The sequence below is a fragment of the Nansenia antarctica genome, assembly GCF_963989245.1.
Source record: "Nansenia antarctica genome assembly, chromosome: 12".
NCBI classification, from domain to species: Eukaryota; Metazoa; Chordata; class Actinopteri; order Argentiniformes; family Microstomatidae; genus Nansenia; species Nansenia antarctica.
Window position 1 is genome coordinate 14,598,312 of NC_137682.1, and position 13,503 is coordinate 14,611,814.

Sequence of the window (13,503 nt, forward strand, 5' to 3'; positions counted from 1 at the left end):
TGTTTGATAAGTCCTAGCAGGGGATGTCGTTCCTAACAGAGTGAGTGTGTCTGTGTGTGTGTGTGTGTGTGTGTGTGTGTGTGTGTGCGTGCGCACGTGCGTGTTTGTGTGTGTGTGTGTTACTGAGCCCCAGTAACATTTCACATGGTAGCCTCGCTACAGACGTTTCCATGGAAACCCCACTAGGTCATCCAATAAGAAGAAGGGGCTGGGCAGAGAGGTGGGGGGTTAGGGATGGGGGACCTGACACAGAGACTAAAAAGACCTGATTGGAGTTGGACTGGTGCAGTGAAACACACACACACACACACACACAGACACATACACACACACACACACACACACACACACACACACACACACACACACACACACACACACAGACACATATAGTACAGAGAGAGAAAAAGGAAAAGCAGCCCCTATCACTCTCAATGTTTCTTGTTAGCTGTTGCTAGTTAGCTGAAGTTTGTAGCTAGTGGCTATTTAAAGACAGATGAACCATTCATTGCAATTTCTCCTGGACCTGGACCATAGATGACTTTTAGGATAGGGAACTATCAGACTATAAGGTGTAAAATACTGAACGAATAGTTTTCAGGCAAAATATGTTCCAGAACCATGGCATAGCATTTCAATGCAATCAAAATGATCCTGTGTGATTACATAGTATGCTATGCCACGATTGTGGAGCATCTAGGTTCACTGTAGAATTGTTGTAATTGTTGTAATTGTTGTAATGTTGTTGTTGTTGTTGTAAAGTAACTCCTGCCTCTGTTTGTAATGTTACGCCATGGTACAGTAATCCCTGTCTCTGACAACCTGCCAAGTGTTTCGCAGTGGTGTATGATGGAGTGAACATTGTGTGCTGTGAGCTCGACCAGGCTCGGTCTAGACCAGACAGACCAGTGGTCTTTTACTCTGACACCCAACACACGTTTGAAACTTTGTGACTCAACAGGTAATGAATGAATGAATGAATGAATGAATGGTCTTTATTGTCATTGCTATAGTACTGGTACCAAACAACGGAATTTGGGAGGGGTGGCTCCCCTGGTGCTAGGAAAGAAAAAAAAACTAAAAAAGCAAGAAGGGAAAGGAGCTGGATTACATAAATAAAGGCTATGTACACTATCCACTATACTATACTGTACAGATAAAACACTGTGCTGTACTCTATGCTATGCTATACCTATTCTAACATTTCCTATTTCTCTGCAACCTTATGTACCCTAGGGTTGTCATATTGCACATAGTGCTATTGCACATTCATTTAAAGTGTCGCAGTTTGCAGGCTTGAAATGTACACATTTGTGCCTCAGCCCTACACCTGATTTTTCAATCCAGCAGCTGCCATCAATCCGTCCAGACTGTCCAGGGCCCAGAACCTAGGTCTTTGCTGTGTTCAGGGCCTGGATGGCCCTGGGGTAGAAACTGAGCTTCAGTCTGTTTGTCCTTGCGGCCGTGGTCCTGTACCGCCTGTTCGAGGGCAGCCAGGCAAAGTGTTCGTACCCAGGGTGGGATGGGTCTCTGGAGATCTTGGAGGCCTTCCTGAGGCAGCGTGTGTTGTACAGCTCTTCCAGAGAGGGGAGGGGGGCGCCGGTGATCTTCTGGGCTGTTCTCACGACTCTCTGTAGCGCATTTCTCTCTGCGGCTGTGCAGCTGGAGAACCAGTTGCAGATGCAGTAGGTGAGGATGCTCTCCACTGCGCAGCGGTAGAAGGCCACCAGTATCTCCTGCTTGTTGTGGTCCTTCCTGAGGACTCTCAGGAAGAAGAGCCGCTGTTGTGCCTTCTTGATGGTGGCTGCTGTGTTGTTCTTCCAGGACAGGTCATCCTGTATGTGCACCCCCAGGAATCGGAGGGTTGAGACTCTCTCCACGCTCTCTCCGTCGATGAGCAGGGGCTGGACCTCAGATTTTTTCCTCCTGAAGTCCACGATGATTTCCTGGGTCTTTGACTTGTTCAGCAGCAGGTCTTCTTCTCCACGGACCCCGGTGGGCATCCGAAGTGAAATAAAGAGTTTACCTCGATCAATTCTCTTCATCGATATCACATTTTTTTCACAATTTTGCATGCTATACGATGCCACAATTTTTTTCCCAAGACGGTAAACACGGCCTAAGTCACATCCAGTTTTCTCCAACTGGAGAATGTGTCATGTCCGGTTTCAACGCCAAATTTCCATACCATTGGTCGGCCAACCCCCCAAAAAAAAAAAAAAAAAAATCTGATACATGAGAAAGGTCAAAGGTCAAAGATGGTGCCAAAATATCTCCAAATGGCCTAAACATATAGGTGTCCGCCTAAACATACCTGTACTAAAACAGGTACAAAGTTGCATTTGCTCACATTACTAGCATCAACTTTGGCACAAGTACTAATAAGACCCTGGAGTACTGATTCCTAGATGATTTGGGCTTGGTTATCAGGTTTCCAAGGTGATATTCACTGTAAAAGCTGTTTGTTTTTTAGGCGGAGACTGAATTTGAGATGTTTTATAATGTTCTAGCTCTATTTGCTCTGACACAGTAACATAGATTTTGATTCTGACACTTCTACAAGATCATTATGAAGGCCCTTGTGATTGTGGAGATATTCTATATTCACTGTGGGCATGTCATTTCGAGCAGAAAACCAGAAAAATTAGGTGGATAAGAAGAGCCTTGCACAGCTTGCTCGGCTGCTCTACCTCATCCCTGTACGCCGCCTCGTCCCCCCCCGAGATGCAGCCCACCACGGTGGTGTCGTCTGCAAACTTTACGATGGAGTTGCTGGGGTGGACGGGGGTGAAGTCGTAGGTGTAGAGGTTGTAGAGGATGGGGCTTAGCACGCAGCCCTGGGGGGACCCAGTGCTGAGTCTGAGGGCTGTGGAGGTGTGGGAGCCCACCCGCACCCTCTGGGGGCGGTCGGACAGGAAGTCCTTGATCCATGCACATATAGAGTGTGATAGTCCCAGGTCTAGTAGTTTGGTCACTAGCCTGTCTGGAAGGATGGTGTTGAAGGCAGAGCTGAAGTCCACAAAGAGTAGTCTCGCGTAGCTGTTTCCCCTCTCCAGGTGGGATAGAGTGGAGTGGAGAGTCGTCGCGATGGCGTCCTCTGTGGACCTGTGGGCTCTGTAGGCAAACTGGTATGGATCCAGGTTGGGCGGGAGGCGTGTGACTATGTGGGCCCGAACTAGTTTCTCGAAGCACTTCATGATGATTGGTGTGAGTGCCACCGGGCGGTAGTCGTTTAGGCAGCTCACCGTGCTTTTCTTCGGGACTGGGATGATAGTTGAGGTTTTCAGGCAGGGTGGGATGGTGGCCTGGGACAGGGACTGGTTGAAGATGTTGGTGAAAACCCCGGCCAGCTGGTCGGCGCAGTCCCTCAGCACCCGTCCCAGGACGCCATCCGGGCATCTCATGTCTACAACATCCTCCTGACCTTCTCAGATTTACAGTAACTGCTCTAAGCGTTTACAATTCTTACTCAACTCTTAAACCTTTAGTCAAACCTGAGGACACATACACATCCTGCATAGTAATGGCTTTACACAGGGCAAGCCTTGACACAGTTTGACATTATTCACCCACCACAGTGTGTGTCTCAGCCCTGTACTGTATGATCAATTACCACCTATTACATCTCCCTTGTCCCTCTAGTCCTGGTAGTCTAATATCCCAAAAAAAAGAAAAAAAAATGGGGGGGGGGGGGGGGGGAGTGTGTGTCTGGGGAATGAGAAGCATTTGGTGGTGAGGGGACTCATGTGTGTGGAAGGGGGAGGGAGTGTTGTGAGCTGGGGAGGGTGTGTGTTGGTGTGTGTACGTGTGTGTGAGTGTCACTTAAGTGCCATTCTTGTGCTCTCCTCCGTTTCTTGCTGGGCTGGCTACTGTGGGAGCGTTAGGCTGAGCTGCTGACCTCTCCTGCTTCACTCTGGCTGCTCTCTTACGTGCAATTGGCATGCTGACTCCAGGAATGTCCACCAGAGCTGTTGTCTGTGAATTTAATGTTGTGGGGCGGCTGAGGCGCAGGAGGTAGAGCCGCCATCTAATATATCGCAAGGTTGGAAGATCGGTGGTTCGAGCCCCGGCTTCACATGTCGAAGTGTCCTTGGGCAAGACACTGAACCCCAAATTGCTCCCAGTGAGCGGGCCGGCACCTTGCATGGTAGCTTGCTGCCATTGGTGTGTGAATGTGTTTGTGAATGGGTGAATGAGAGGCCGTTGTAAAGCTCTTTGGATAAAGGCGCTATATAAGTGCAGTCCATTTACCAATGTTCATTTCTCTACCATAAGCCATTGAGGATGCATTGAGGATCTTACATTCATAAGATTCTTTCTGTTCCCAGTATTACTGCACAGGCTTTACAGAAACTGTGGCTACATGGCAGGAGGCCATATTATTAGGTATTTAAAGGGGTCACAGCACACGGAGAGAGAGACGTTCTGGAAGCCATTTTTTACTTTTTACAGTCACTCTCCATGCCTCCTCTGGAATGGCTTCTAAGGTTTACTTTCACTTTTAATGTTGATTCTTGAACACATACTCTGATTCAGTCAGCAGCAGGTTAAGTCACTGGTTTGTACAGTATTCCCTCCTGTAGTTGTGTAAAGAGAGTCTCTCTCCTCTCAGTGTGAGTTGTGTGTTTAGTCTGGTGTCTCTCAGAGCAGGCAGGTGAATTTCAGTGCCTGTCAGAAAGGACTGTTGACACACTGAACTTTGCTACCTGTATTCTGACAGGCAGGGGCGAGGCTTTGATAGATCAGGAAACTGCATTCATGTTAAGTGGAGTGACTGTGGGACTGGAGTGACAGGTGATTTAATTTCTCATTCATAATGCTATTCAAACCCTTTCACTGAATGTAGTGGCAACTTCTGACCACAGAGGGGCAGCACAGGATTCCTAAGACAATTTTTGGGAGAACCATGACTAGTAGCCGACAGATACTCTATAGGCCTTCAATTTGGTTGACCAAATAGTGATGAGCAGAGCAAAAATAAGAAATTAAACAAAGTGAGTGCTGGACTTATTTAGAATTTGTATGGGATTGACCCTTGGTTTCAAGCACCGTTTTAATGCTTTTGTAATACTAATATGCAGAGTTCAGCACATTCCATTCCTCATTTACATATATAAAGTCACTCAGACAAATGTCACAAACCAGTTGCTCCAATGTCTTTTCTCTGTCTCTCTGTCTCTCAGTCGAATGAATGCTGGTCTCACCTTTCTTCTCCTCTGACGCCAGTATCACAGCAACAAAGATTCACTGCCTTTGATTTCCGCAGGTCAGCCTCCATAGCTGTAGTAGACCTGTACCACAATGAGAGAGTTATGCATAATGGGACCTTTTATCTACATGGAGATCATGAGTTCATGTCTAATGTGTTATAATGCTGGACATCTTCTGTCCTTCGGGACAAACAGCCAAAATGTGGTGAGGTGACCTTACTCCATCTCCATCTCCTAGCTTGCTCTCTCTCTCTCTCTCTAGCTCTGTGTGCTGGTGCCTGTGGACAGATGCGTCTGCTACACTGTAGGGCAGGTTTCCATATGTTAAGACTGATTATACTGATAACTATATCCAACCCTCTTGTGAGCAGAGCTGTCTATTGGGTCGATTGGGTTGAAATAAAACGTATAAAATGTATTGTACTTTCCAAGTATCCTTGTAAGCTTCTGTCTTGTGTTTGTAGGTTAGTATGTAGTAGTAAACAATAACCACACCATAACCATTAAATCTTCTTCTTCTTTTGGCTTTAACGGCAGCGTGCATCCTTGGTGTTGCATTATTGCCATCTTCTGGAGTTAGTTAACTCCTACAATGTCCGTTTTGTCAGATTTTCCTTATCAGTCCTGTTCGCTTAAAGCTGACCAGACACTTCCTGCCTTGTCCACATCCACCACACTCCAGCATGCCCTTCAAACCTGCTCCTGTCAGTCCTGCTCCTGTCATTCCCTCCATCATGTCCCCCCTTTCTGATGTATATTTCCTGCAGTTAACAAGTAGGCCTACATGTTCCACTGTTTCTTCTACCTGACAACAGTCACATAATCCTGTCGGATGATCTAATCATTGATCAAACTCACAAATGTAACTTGATTCATTAGAGAGAAAATAGAACTTTCTTTTCAAGGCGCTTTCTAGAGAAAGGGGAACAACATTGGTGAATTACACAGCTTTCTTTCTTGAGTATATTACCAGAACTCTACAGGGTATAAATTACGAGGGAAATGAACTCCCCAGCCAACCTGGGAGTTGACTAGTACTAGTATGGTTGTGTTGGAAGACCAAGGGTTAATCTGTCTCAATAGGCCCTCCATGTCTCTTTTCCTTCATCTGTCCAACTAAACTCTTAAGGTGAACAAATCGCCAGATATGCCTCCTCTTCTCCTCTATCTTTTCATAACGGTGCAGCTAAAGGCTACTTTGAGCTATAGCAATAATAGCCATGTCTTACATCAGTCAACTCACTTCCAACCAGCTATGGGGGTGGAAGTAAAATGATGTTGTCACTTTTCAATCATTATATGGTTATAATACTAAATGTGGTTTGCTCTAAGTTAGTATCTTGCAGTAGATGTCAGTCTGTCTATCAGCATTCAGAAATATAGTGGACAAACAAAATAATAAGGAAATAGTGGAATTTGTTTTTCTCCGACTCCAAACCAACCCACCAACCAATCCACCTCTCAGTTTGTTGACTGTAGATTTGCGCTCTCTGCTGGAAACAATATGTACTGTTTCTAAATAAAGATTATTACCTCTTTATTCCAGAGAGAGGCGATCACGGGTTGTCGGAAAAGCGGCTCTTATCGCTAGTAGCCTGAGTGACAGAGAAGTTACGGTTTGGCAAGATATGTGCAGACTAGAAAGCAAATGGTCGAAAACAATATCGCTGATGGAGTACAACATTGAAATGCTATTTGGTGGAGAAAAAAAAGATGAAAAGATTAGGTCCCGCTATATTGCTCAGGCTGCACTACAGCGTCTATTCACAGGCGCGATCCCACTACTGAGCGGCACGGGGGCTTTGGCCTGCTCCGTTTCCGGCCTGGGCCGGTGCACCCCTCTTTAGACGACCTGGTGGTCCCGGGCTCCCCCAGGAGCACCATATCGATACCGAACTTAGTGCGGACACCCGATCGGCATAGTGCACTGCAGCTCAGAACTCCTGAGCTCATTCGATCCGCCAACCTCAGCCTCCCAGCAGCTTGGATTACAGGCGCACGCCACTGCGCCCGGCGAGAGAAGGAGAGACTTTCAGGGCTTTTGAGTTTCAAAATCGTGACGTCACCACGTGCATTCCTAGTGGCCTGTGTCCTCCAGTGGACACAGGCGGAATTGCAATTGTTACATTGCTGGTTGTGCCAGTTTAAGGTGGTCAATATGTCAGTCAACAACAGACTCTAAAGAAAATAGATTAGAACATGTTGTATTAAATGTAATAAATTACATTTGTTGATGAGGGTGATAATGGACACTGGGGTCTGGTGGGCAGTTGAGGCAAGGAAGGTAAGGGCAAACCAGTTGTTACATTGTTGGTTGCCTCTGCATGTGTAACAAATATTCTTCATAAAGTGCAGGCGGAAATGCAATCGTTCCCCCAGTGGGGGAAACAAATATTATTAAACATAGGCAGTGTTTCAACAGTAATTGCTGGACCCCAGGGCCATTCAGGCCCTGAACACAGCAAAGACCTAGGTTCTAGGCCCTGGACAATCTAGACAATTTGATGGCAGCTACTAGATTGAAATCAAGTGCAACACTGAAATACAACTGTGAACATTACAAACCTGCAAACTGCGACACTTTAAATGAATGTGCAATAACACTATGTGCAATACGACAACCCTCGGGTACATAAGGTTCAGAGATAGGAAATGTTAGAATAGGTATAGCATAGCATAGAGTACAGCACAGTGTTTTATCTGTACAGTATAGTATAGTGGATAGTGTACATAGCCTTTATTTATGTAAACCAGCTCTTTTCCCTTCTTGTTTTAGTTTTTTTCCCCCCTAGCACCAGGGGAGCCCCCCCCTCCCAAATTTCGTTGTTTGGTACCTGTACTATATCAATGACAATAAAGACCATTCATTCATAATAACAGATATGTGTAGAACTATGTAATAGTGTGCCAGTGTACGGTGGTCAATATGTCAGTCAACAATAGACTAAAGAAATTAGAACAACAACAAAAACTCCAACCAACACTTCCACCTAGTCCATATCCAGAATTCCCCACCAGACCCCAGTGTCCATTATCACCATTGGTAATGAATTACATTTATTGATGATGGTGATAATGGACACTGGGGTCTGGTGGGTAATTCTGGATATGGACTAGGTTGAAGTGTTGGTTGGAGTTTTTAATTTAAATTGTGATTTCATGTTCTTAAAATTGGAAACCCTAACCCTAAACCACCAGACGATGGGTGTCTTCTCTGGTGATGCCTGGCCAGGCCTGTACTGCAGGTCTTTTTTGTCTAAAATCTTCATCAGGAAATGAAATACATTCAAATGGATTTAAATCCAATTGTCCAGTCAAGACCTTTCCACTTTTTGGCAAAAAAATAAAATAAAAATAAAAAGCATGTTCTTAAGTATGAATTTGCAGGCATTTGCTTGCAGTCGAGTTGACAAGATGTTTCTGTACACTTCAGAATACATTCTGCTGCTACCATCAGCAGTTACTATCATCAATTAAGACAAGTTGGTAAGTTCTAGTGGCATCTGTACAGTCATGCCCAAATATAGCACCCACGGCACTATGTTTCACAGATGATGTGATATAAATGTTGGGTAGATCCTTTTCTTTCCAAACTTCCCTCTTGCAATCACTCTGGTACATTATAATATTAATCTTATCTGTCTATAACACCCTTTTCCACACTTCTGCAGGGTGTTTTAAGTACTTTTGTCATACTTTGTGTGATAGTTGTTGGTCACCCACTGTCTTCCTTGGCTGACTATGTTTTATTTGTTTTAGTTTTTTATGATGTTCCAAACTGTTGATTTTGGCAAGCCTAAGGTTTTGGCTGTTTCTGATTTTTCAGCCTAATAATGACAAATAATGACCTTGATTTTCATTGACACCTCTTTGGTCCTCATGTTGACAGACACCAATAGCAAATGCAAAGGCTAGAATCAATTCTAGACATTGCCAGCTCTCTTATATCTGCACAGATGATGCGATGGAATACACGTGATTTACCAGAAACACCTGTCAAGCCAATTGTCCTATTACTTTTGGGTACCTTTAAAAAGGGGGATTATCCTATGAATTAAAAAACAAAAACTTTTTGAACGGTGAAACCAATATGTACACAAACACCATCAAATAAAAGGTGACACTCTCTACTTTAAAAGTAGACCCTTTGGGCAGGAGCCTATCTCCTGTTTCCATAGCATGAGGCTGCTTGATGTACAAGTACACCTTCTGGACATGACGCTAGTATACAAGTACACCTTCTGGACATGACGCTAGTATACAAGTACACCTTCTGGACATGACACTAGTATACAAGTACACCACCTGGACATGACACTAATATACAAATATACACCCTGGACATGACACTAGTATACAAGTACACCTTCTGGACATGACACTAGTATACAAGTACACCTTCTGGACATGACACTAATATACAAATATACACCCTGGACATGACACTAGTATACAAGTACACCTTCTGGACATGACGCTAGTATACAAGTACACCTTCTGGACATGACACTAGTATACAAGTACACCTTCTGGACATGACACTAATATACAAATATACACCCTGGACATGACACTAGTATACAAGTACACCTTCTGGACATGACGCTAGTATACAAGTACACCTTCTGGACATGACACTAGTATATAAATACACCACCTGGACATGACGCTAATATACAAATATACACCCTGGACATGACGCTAGTATACAAGTACACCCTGACTCTAGTATACAAGTACACCTTCTGGACATGCCGCTAGTACACAAGTACACCCTGACGCTAGTATATAAGTACACCACCTGGACATGACGCTAGTATACAAGTATACACCCTGGACATGACCCTAGTATACAAGTATACACCCTGGACATGACCCTAGTATACAAGTACACCTTCTGGACATGACGCTAGTATACAAATATACACCCTGGACATGACACTAGTATACAAATATACACCCTGGACATGACACTAGTATACAAATATACACCCTGGACATGACGCTAGTATACAAGTACACCCTGGACATGACGTTAGTATACAAGTACACCCTGGACATGACGCTAGTATACAAATATACACCCTGGACATGACACTAGTATACAAGTATACACCCTGGACATGACACTAGTATACAAGTACACCCTGGACATGACACTAGTATACAAGTACACCATTGATTTCCCATAATGTGAAAAGTTCCATTCAAATGACTGTGCTCTATTCGTCTTGTCATCACCTCCTCCTCTTGTCTATTTCCTACCCTGCTTCTCACACGCTCTGTTTTGTATTGCACGTAGTTGTCTTCCTCTTGTCTCCTGATCCCACTGCTGCTACCCCTTTTTTATTCGCTTCCCTCTTTCCCTCCGATTTTGATATTTTAGAATGACGGTGTCTATGTCTGTGTGTCTATCTACCCCTCTATGTCTGTGTGTCTATCTACCCCTCTATGTCTGTGTGTCTATCTACCCCCTCTATGTCTGTGTGTCTATCTACGCCTCTATGTCTGTGTGTCTATCTACCCCTCTATGTCTGTGTGTCTATCTACCCCTCTATGTCTGTGTGTCTATCTACCCCTCTATGTCTGTGTGTCTATCTGCCCCTCTATGTCTGTGTGTCTATCTACCCCTCTATGTCTGTGTGTCTATCTACCCCTCTATGTCTGTGTGTCTATCTACCCCTCTATGTCTGTGTGTCTATCTACCCCTCTATGTCTGTGTGTCTATCTACCCCTCTATGTCTGTGTGTCTATCTGCCCCTCTATGTCTGTGTGTCTATCTACCCCTCTATGTCTGTGTGTCTATCTACCCCTCTATGTCTGTGTGTCTATCTACCCCCTCTATGTCTGTGTGTCTATCTACCCCTCTATGTCTGTGTGTCTATCTGCCCCTCTATGTCTGTGTGTCTGTCTACCCCTCTATGTCTGTGTGTCTGTCTACCCCTCTATGTCTGTGTGTCTGTCTACCCCTCTATGTCTGTGTGTCTATCTACCCCTCTATGTCTGTGTGTCTATCTACCCCTCTATGTCTGTGTGTCTATCTACCCCTCTATGTCTGTGTGTCTATCTGCCCCTCTATGTCTGTGTGTCTGTCTACCCCTCTATGTCTGTGTGTCTGTCTACCCCTCTATGTCTGTGTGTCTGTCTACCCCTCTATGTCTGTGTGTCTATCTACCCCTCTATGTCTGTGTGTCTATCTGCCCCTCTATGTCTGTGTGTCTGTCTACCCCTCTATGTCTGTGTGTCCGTCTACCCCTCTATGTCTGTGTGTCTGTCTACCCCCTCTATGTCTGTGTGTCTATCTACCCCTCTATGTCTGTGTGTCTATCTACCCCTCTATGTCTGTGTGTCTATCTACCCCTCTATGTCTGTCTGTGTGTCTGTCTACCTCTATGTCTGTGTGTCTATCTACCCCTCTATGTCTGTGTGTCTGTCTACCCCTCTATGTCTGTGTGTCTATCTGCCCCTCTATGTCTGTGTGTCTGTCTACCCCTCTATGTCTGTGTGTCTGTCTACCCCTCTATGTCTGTGTGTCTGTCTATCTACCCCTCTATGTCTGTGTGTCTATCTATCTACCCCTCTACGTCTGTGTGTCTATCTACCCCTCTACGTCTGTGTGTCTATCTACCCCTCTATGTCTGTGTGTCTATCTACCCCTCTATGTCTGTGTGTCTATCTACCCCTCTATGTCTGTGTGTCTATCTACCCCTCTATGTCTGTGTGTCTGTCTGCCCCTCTATGTCTGTGTGTCGGTCTACCCCTCTATGTCTGTATGTCTATCTACCCCTCTATGTCTGTGTGTCGGTCTACCCCTCTATGTCTGTGTGTCTGTCTACCCCTCTATGTCTGTGTGTCTATCTACCCCTCTATGTCTGTGTGTCGGTCTACCCCTCTATGTCTGTGTGTCTGTCTACCCCTCTATGTCTGTGTGTCTGTCTACCCCTCTATGTCCGTCTATCTACCCCTCTATGTCTGTGTGTCTATCTACCCCTCTATGTCTGTGTGTCTGTCTACCCCTCTATGTCCGTCTATCTACCCCTCTATGTCTGTGTGTCTGTCTACCCCTCTATGTCTGTGTGTCTGTCTACCCCTCTATGTCTGTGTGTCTATCTACCCCTCTATGTCTGTGTGTCTATCTACCCCTCTATGTCTGTGTGTCTATCTACCCCTCTATGTCTGTGTGTCTATCTACCCCTCTATGTCTGTGTGTCTATCTACCCCTCTATGTCTGTGTGTCTGTCTACCCCTGCTCCGAATGTTCTGGGACGCACAGGTGCCCAGAAGCACGGTACCTCTCTGCAGACGCTGCCAGCCGCGTTATTTTTTTTCGTACCCGCATTCAGCGTAATGCACGCCCACCTGCCTCTGATTGGCCGAACGTACTTGGACACGTGACAGGTTTGTTGTCTTTCCGGGCGCGAAACCCAAAATATGTTCTGAGAGTCGGAAACGCTTTCTACAGAAAGGTAAATTGTGAGAATATGGAATTGTGTATATCTTAAACTAATCTTCAAATAACACTATTACAATCGAGCATTACACAGAGGTTAAGAGTCATCGCAGACTTTGAGCAGTTGTCACTTCTGCCTGTTTACCTAATAGCTAAGTTAGCAATCCTCGGTAGTGGGGTCGAGACAAGTGTTTCCTGCTTTTTGCAACAATGTTTTTATTGTGCGGCTTGAAAAGCGGTGATAACATGACGGCTATGAAGTCTTCACTAAAACGTCCTATGATTTCCCTTTTTAACATCATTACAACCTTAGAACCTAGCGCTTTGAGTTGCATTCATCAGGGTATCCGCGGTGTCTTGAAAAGTATTAAAAGTTGATGAATCAATTTTGGGAAAATCAAGACCCTTAATAAGTATTAAAAAGTATTATCACGATTTTATGAGGTCTTGAATTTTGTAGGTATTTTTCTGAACTAGACTCTGTCCAAATAGTTTGAGTCCTAAAAACCTTTAGTAAAAGTTCGTGAATTTATTAGTTTTATTTTAAAAAACAAAGATGAACCGGAAATTCTGTTGTATGACAGTGGTCTAGTCTATTGCAAACTAAAACTGTTAAGTTAAAGGTGTCATTGATGTCAACGGTTACAGCTCCAAGTGGCGGTGAGGTCTGGAAAAAGATTGACAAGGTCGTTAAAAAGTCTTAGAAAGGTATTGAAATTAACCTCCAGATTCCTGTATATACCCTGATTCATGTACTCTCTACCCTCCTGTTTGCTGTGTGCAGGTGTGATGCTGAATGGAGTTGTGGGATGCAGTGAAGGTGTTGACAGGACGGGGTGACTG

The 13,503-nt window shown here is 44.7% G+C and overlaps 1 protein-coding gene across 1 annotated transcript in view; it reads left to right on the forward strand.

Moving 5' to 3' along the window:
- amer2 (APC membrane recruitment protein 2) overlaps nucleotides 1–13,500 on the forward strand; it is a gene marked incomplete at both ends in the record, with an annotated part of 21,642 nt that extends 8,142 nt beyond the window's left edge. The window contains 1 exon segment of the mRNA XM_080543540.1: nucleotides 13,445–13,500. Coding sequence (XP_080399666.1) covers nucleotides 13,445–13,500 — 56 coding nt within the window.
- Nucleotides 13,501–13,503: the final 3 nt, after the last annotated feature.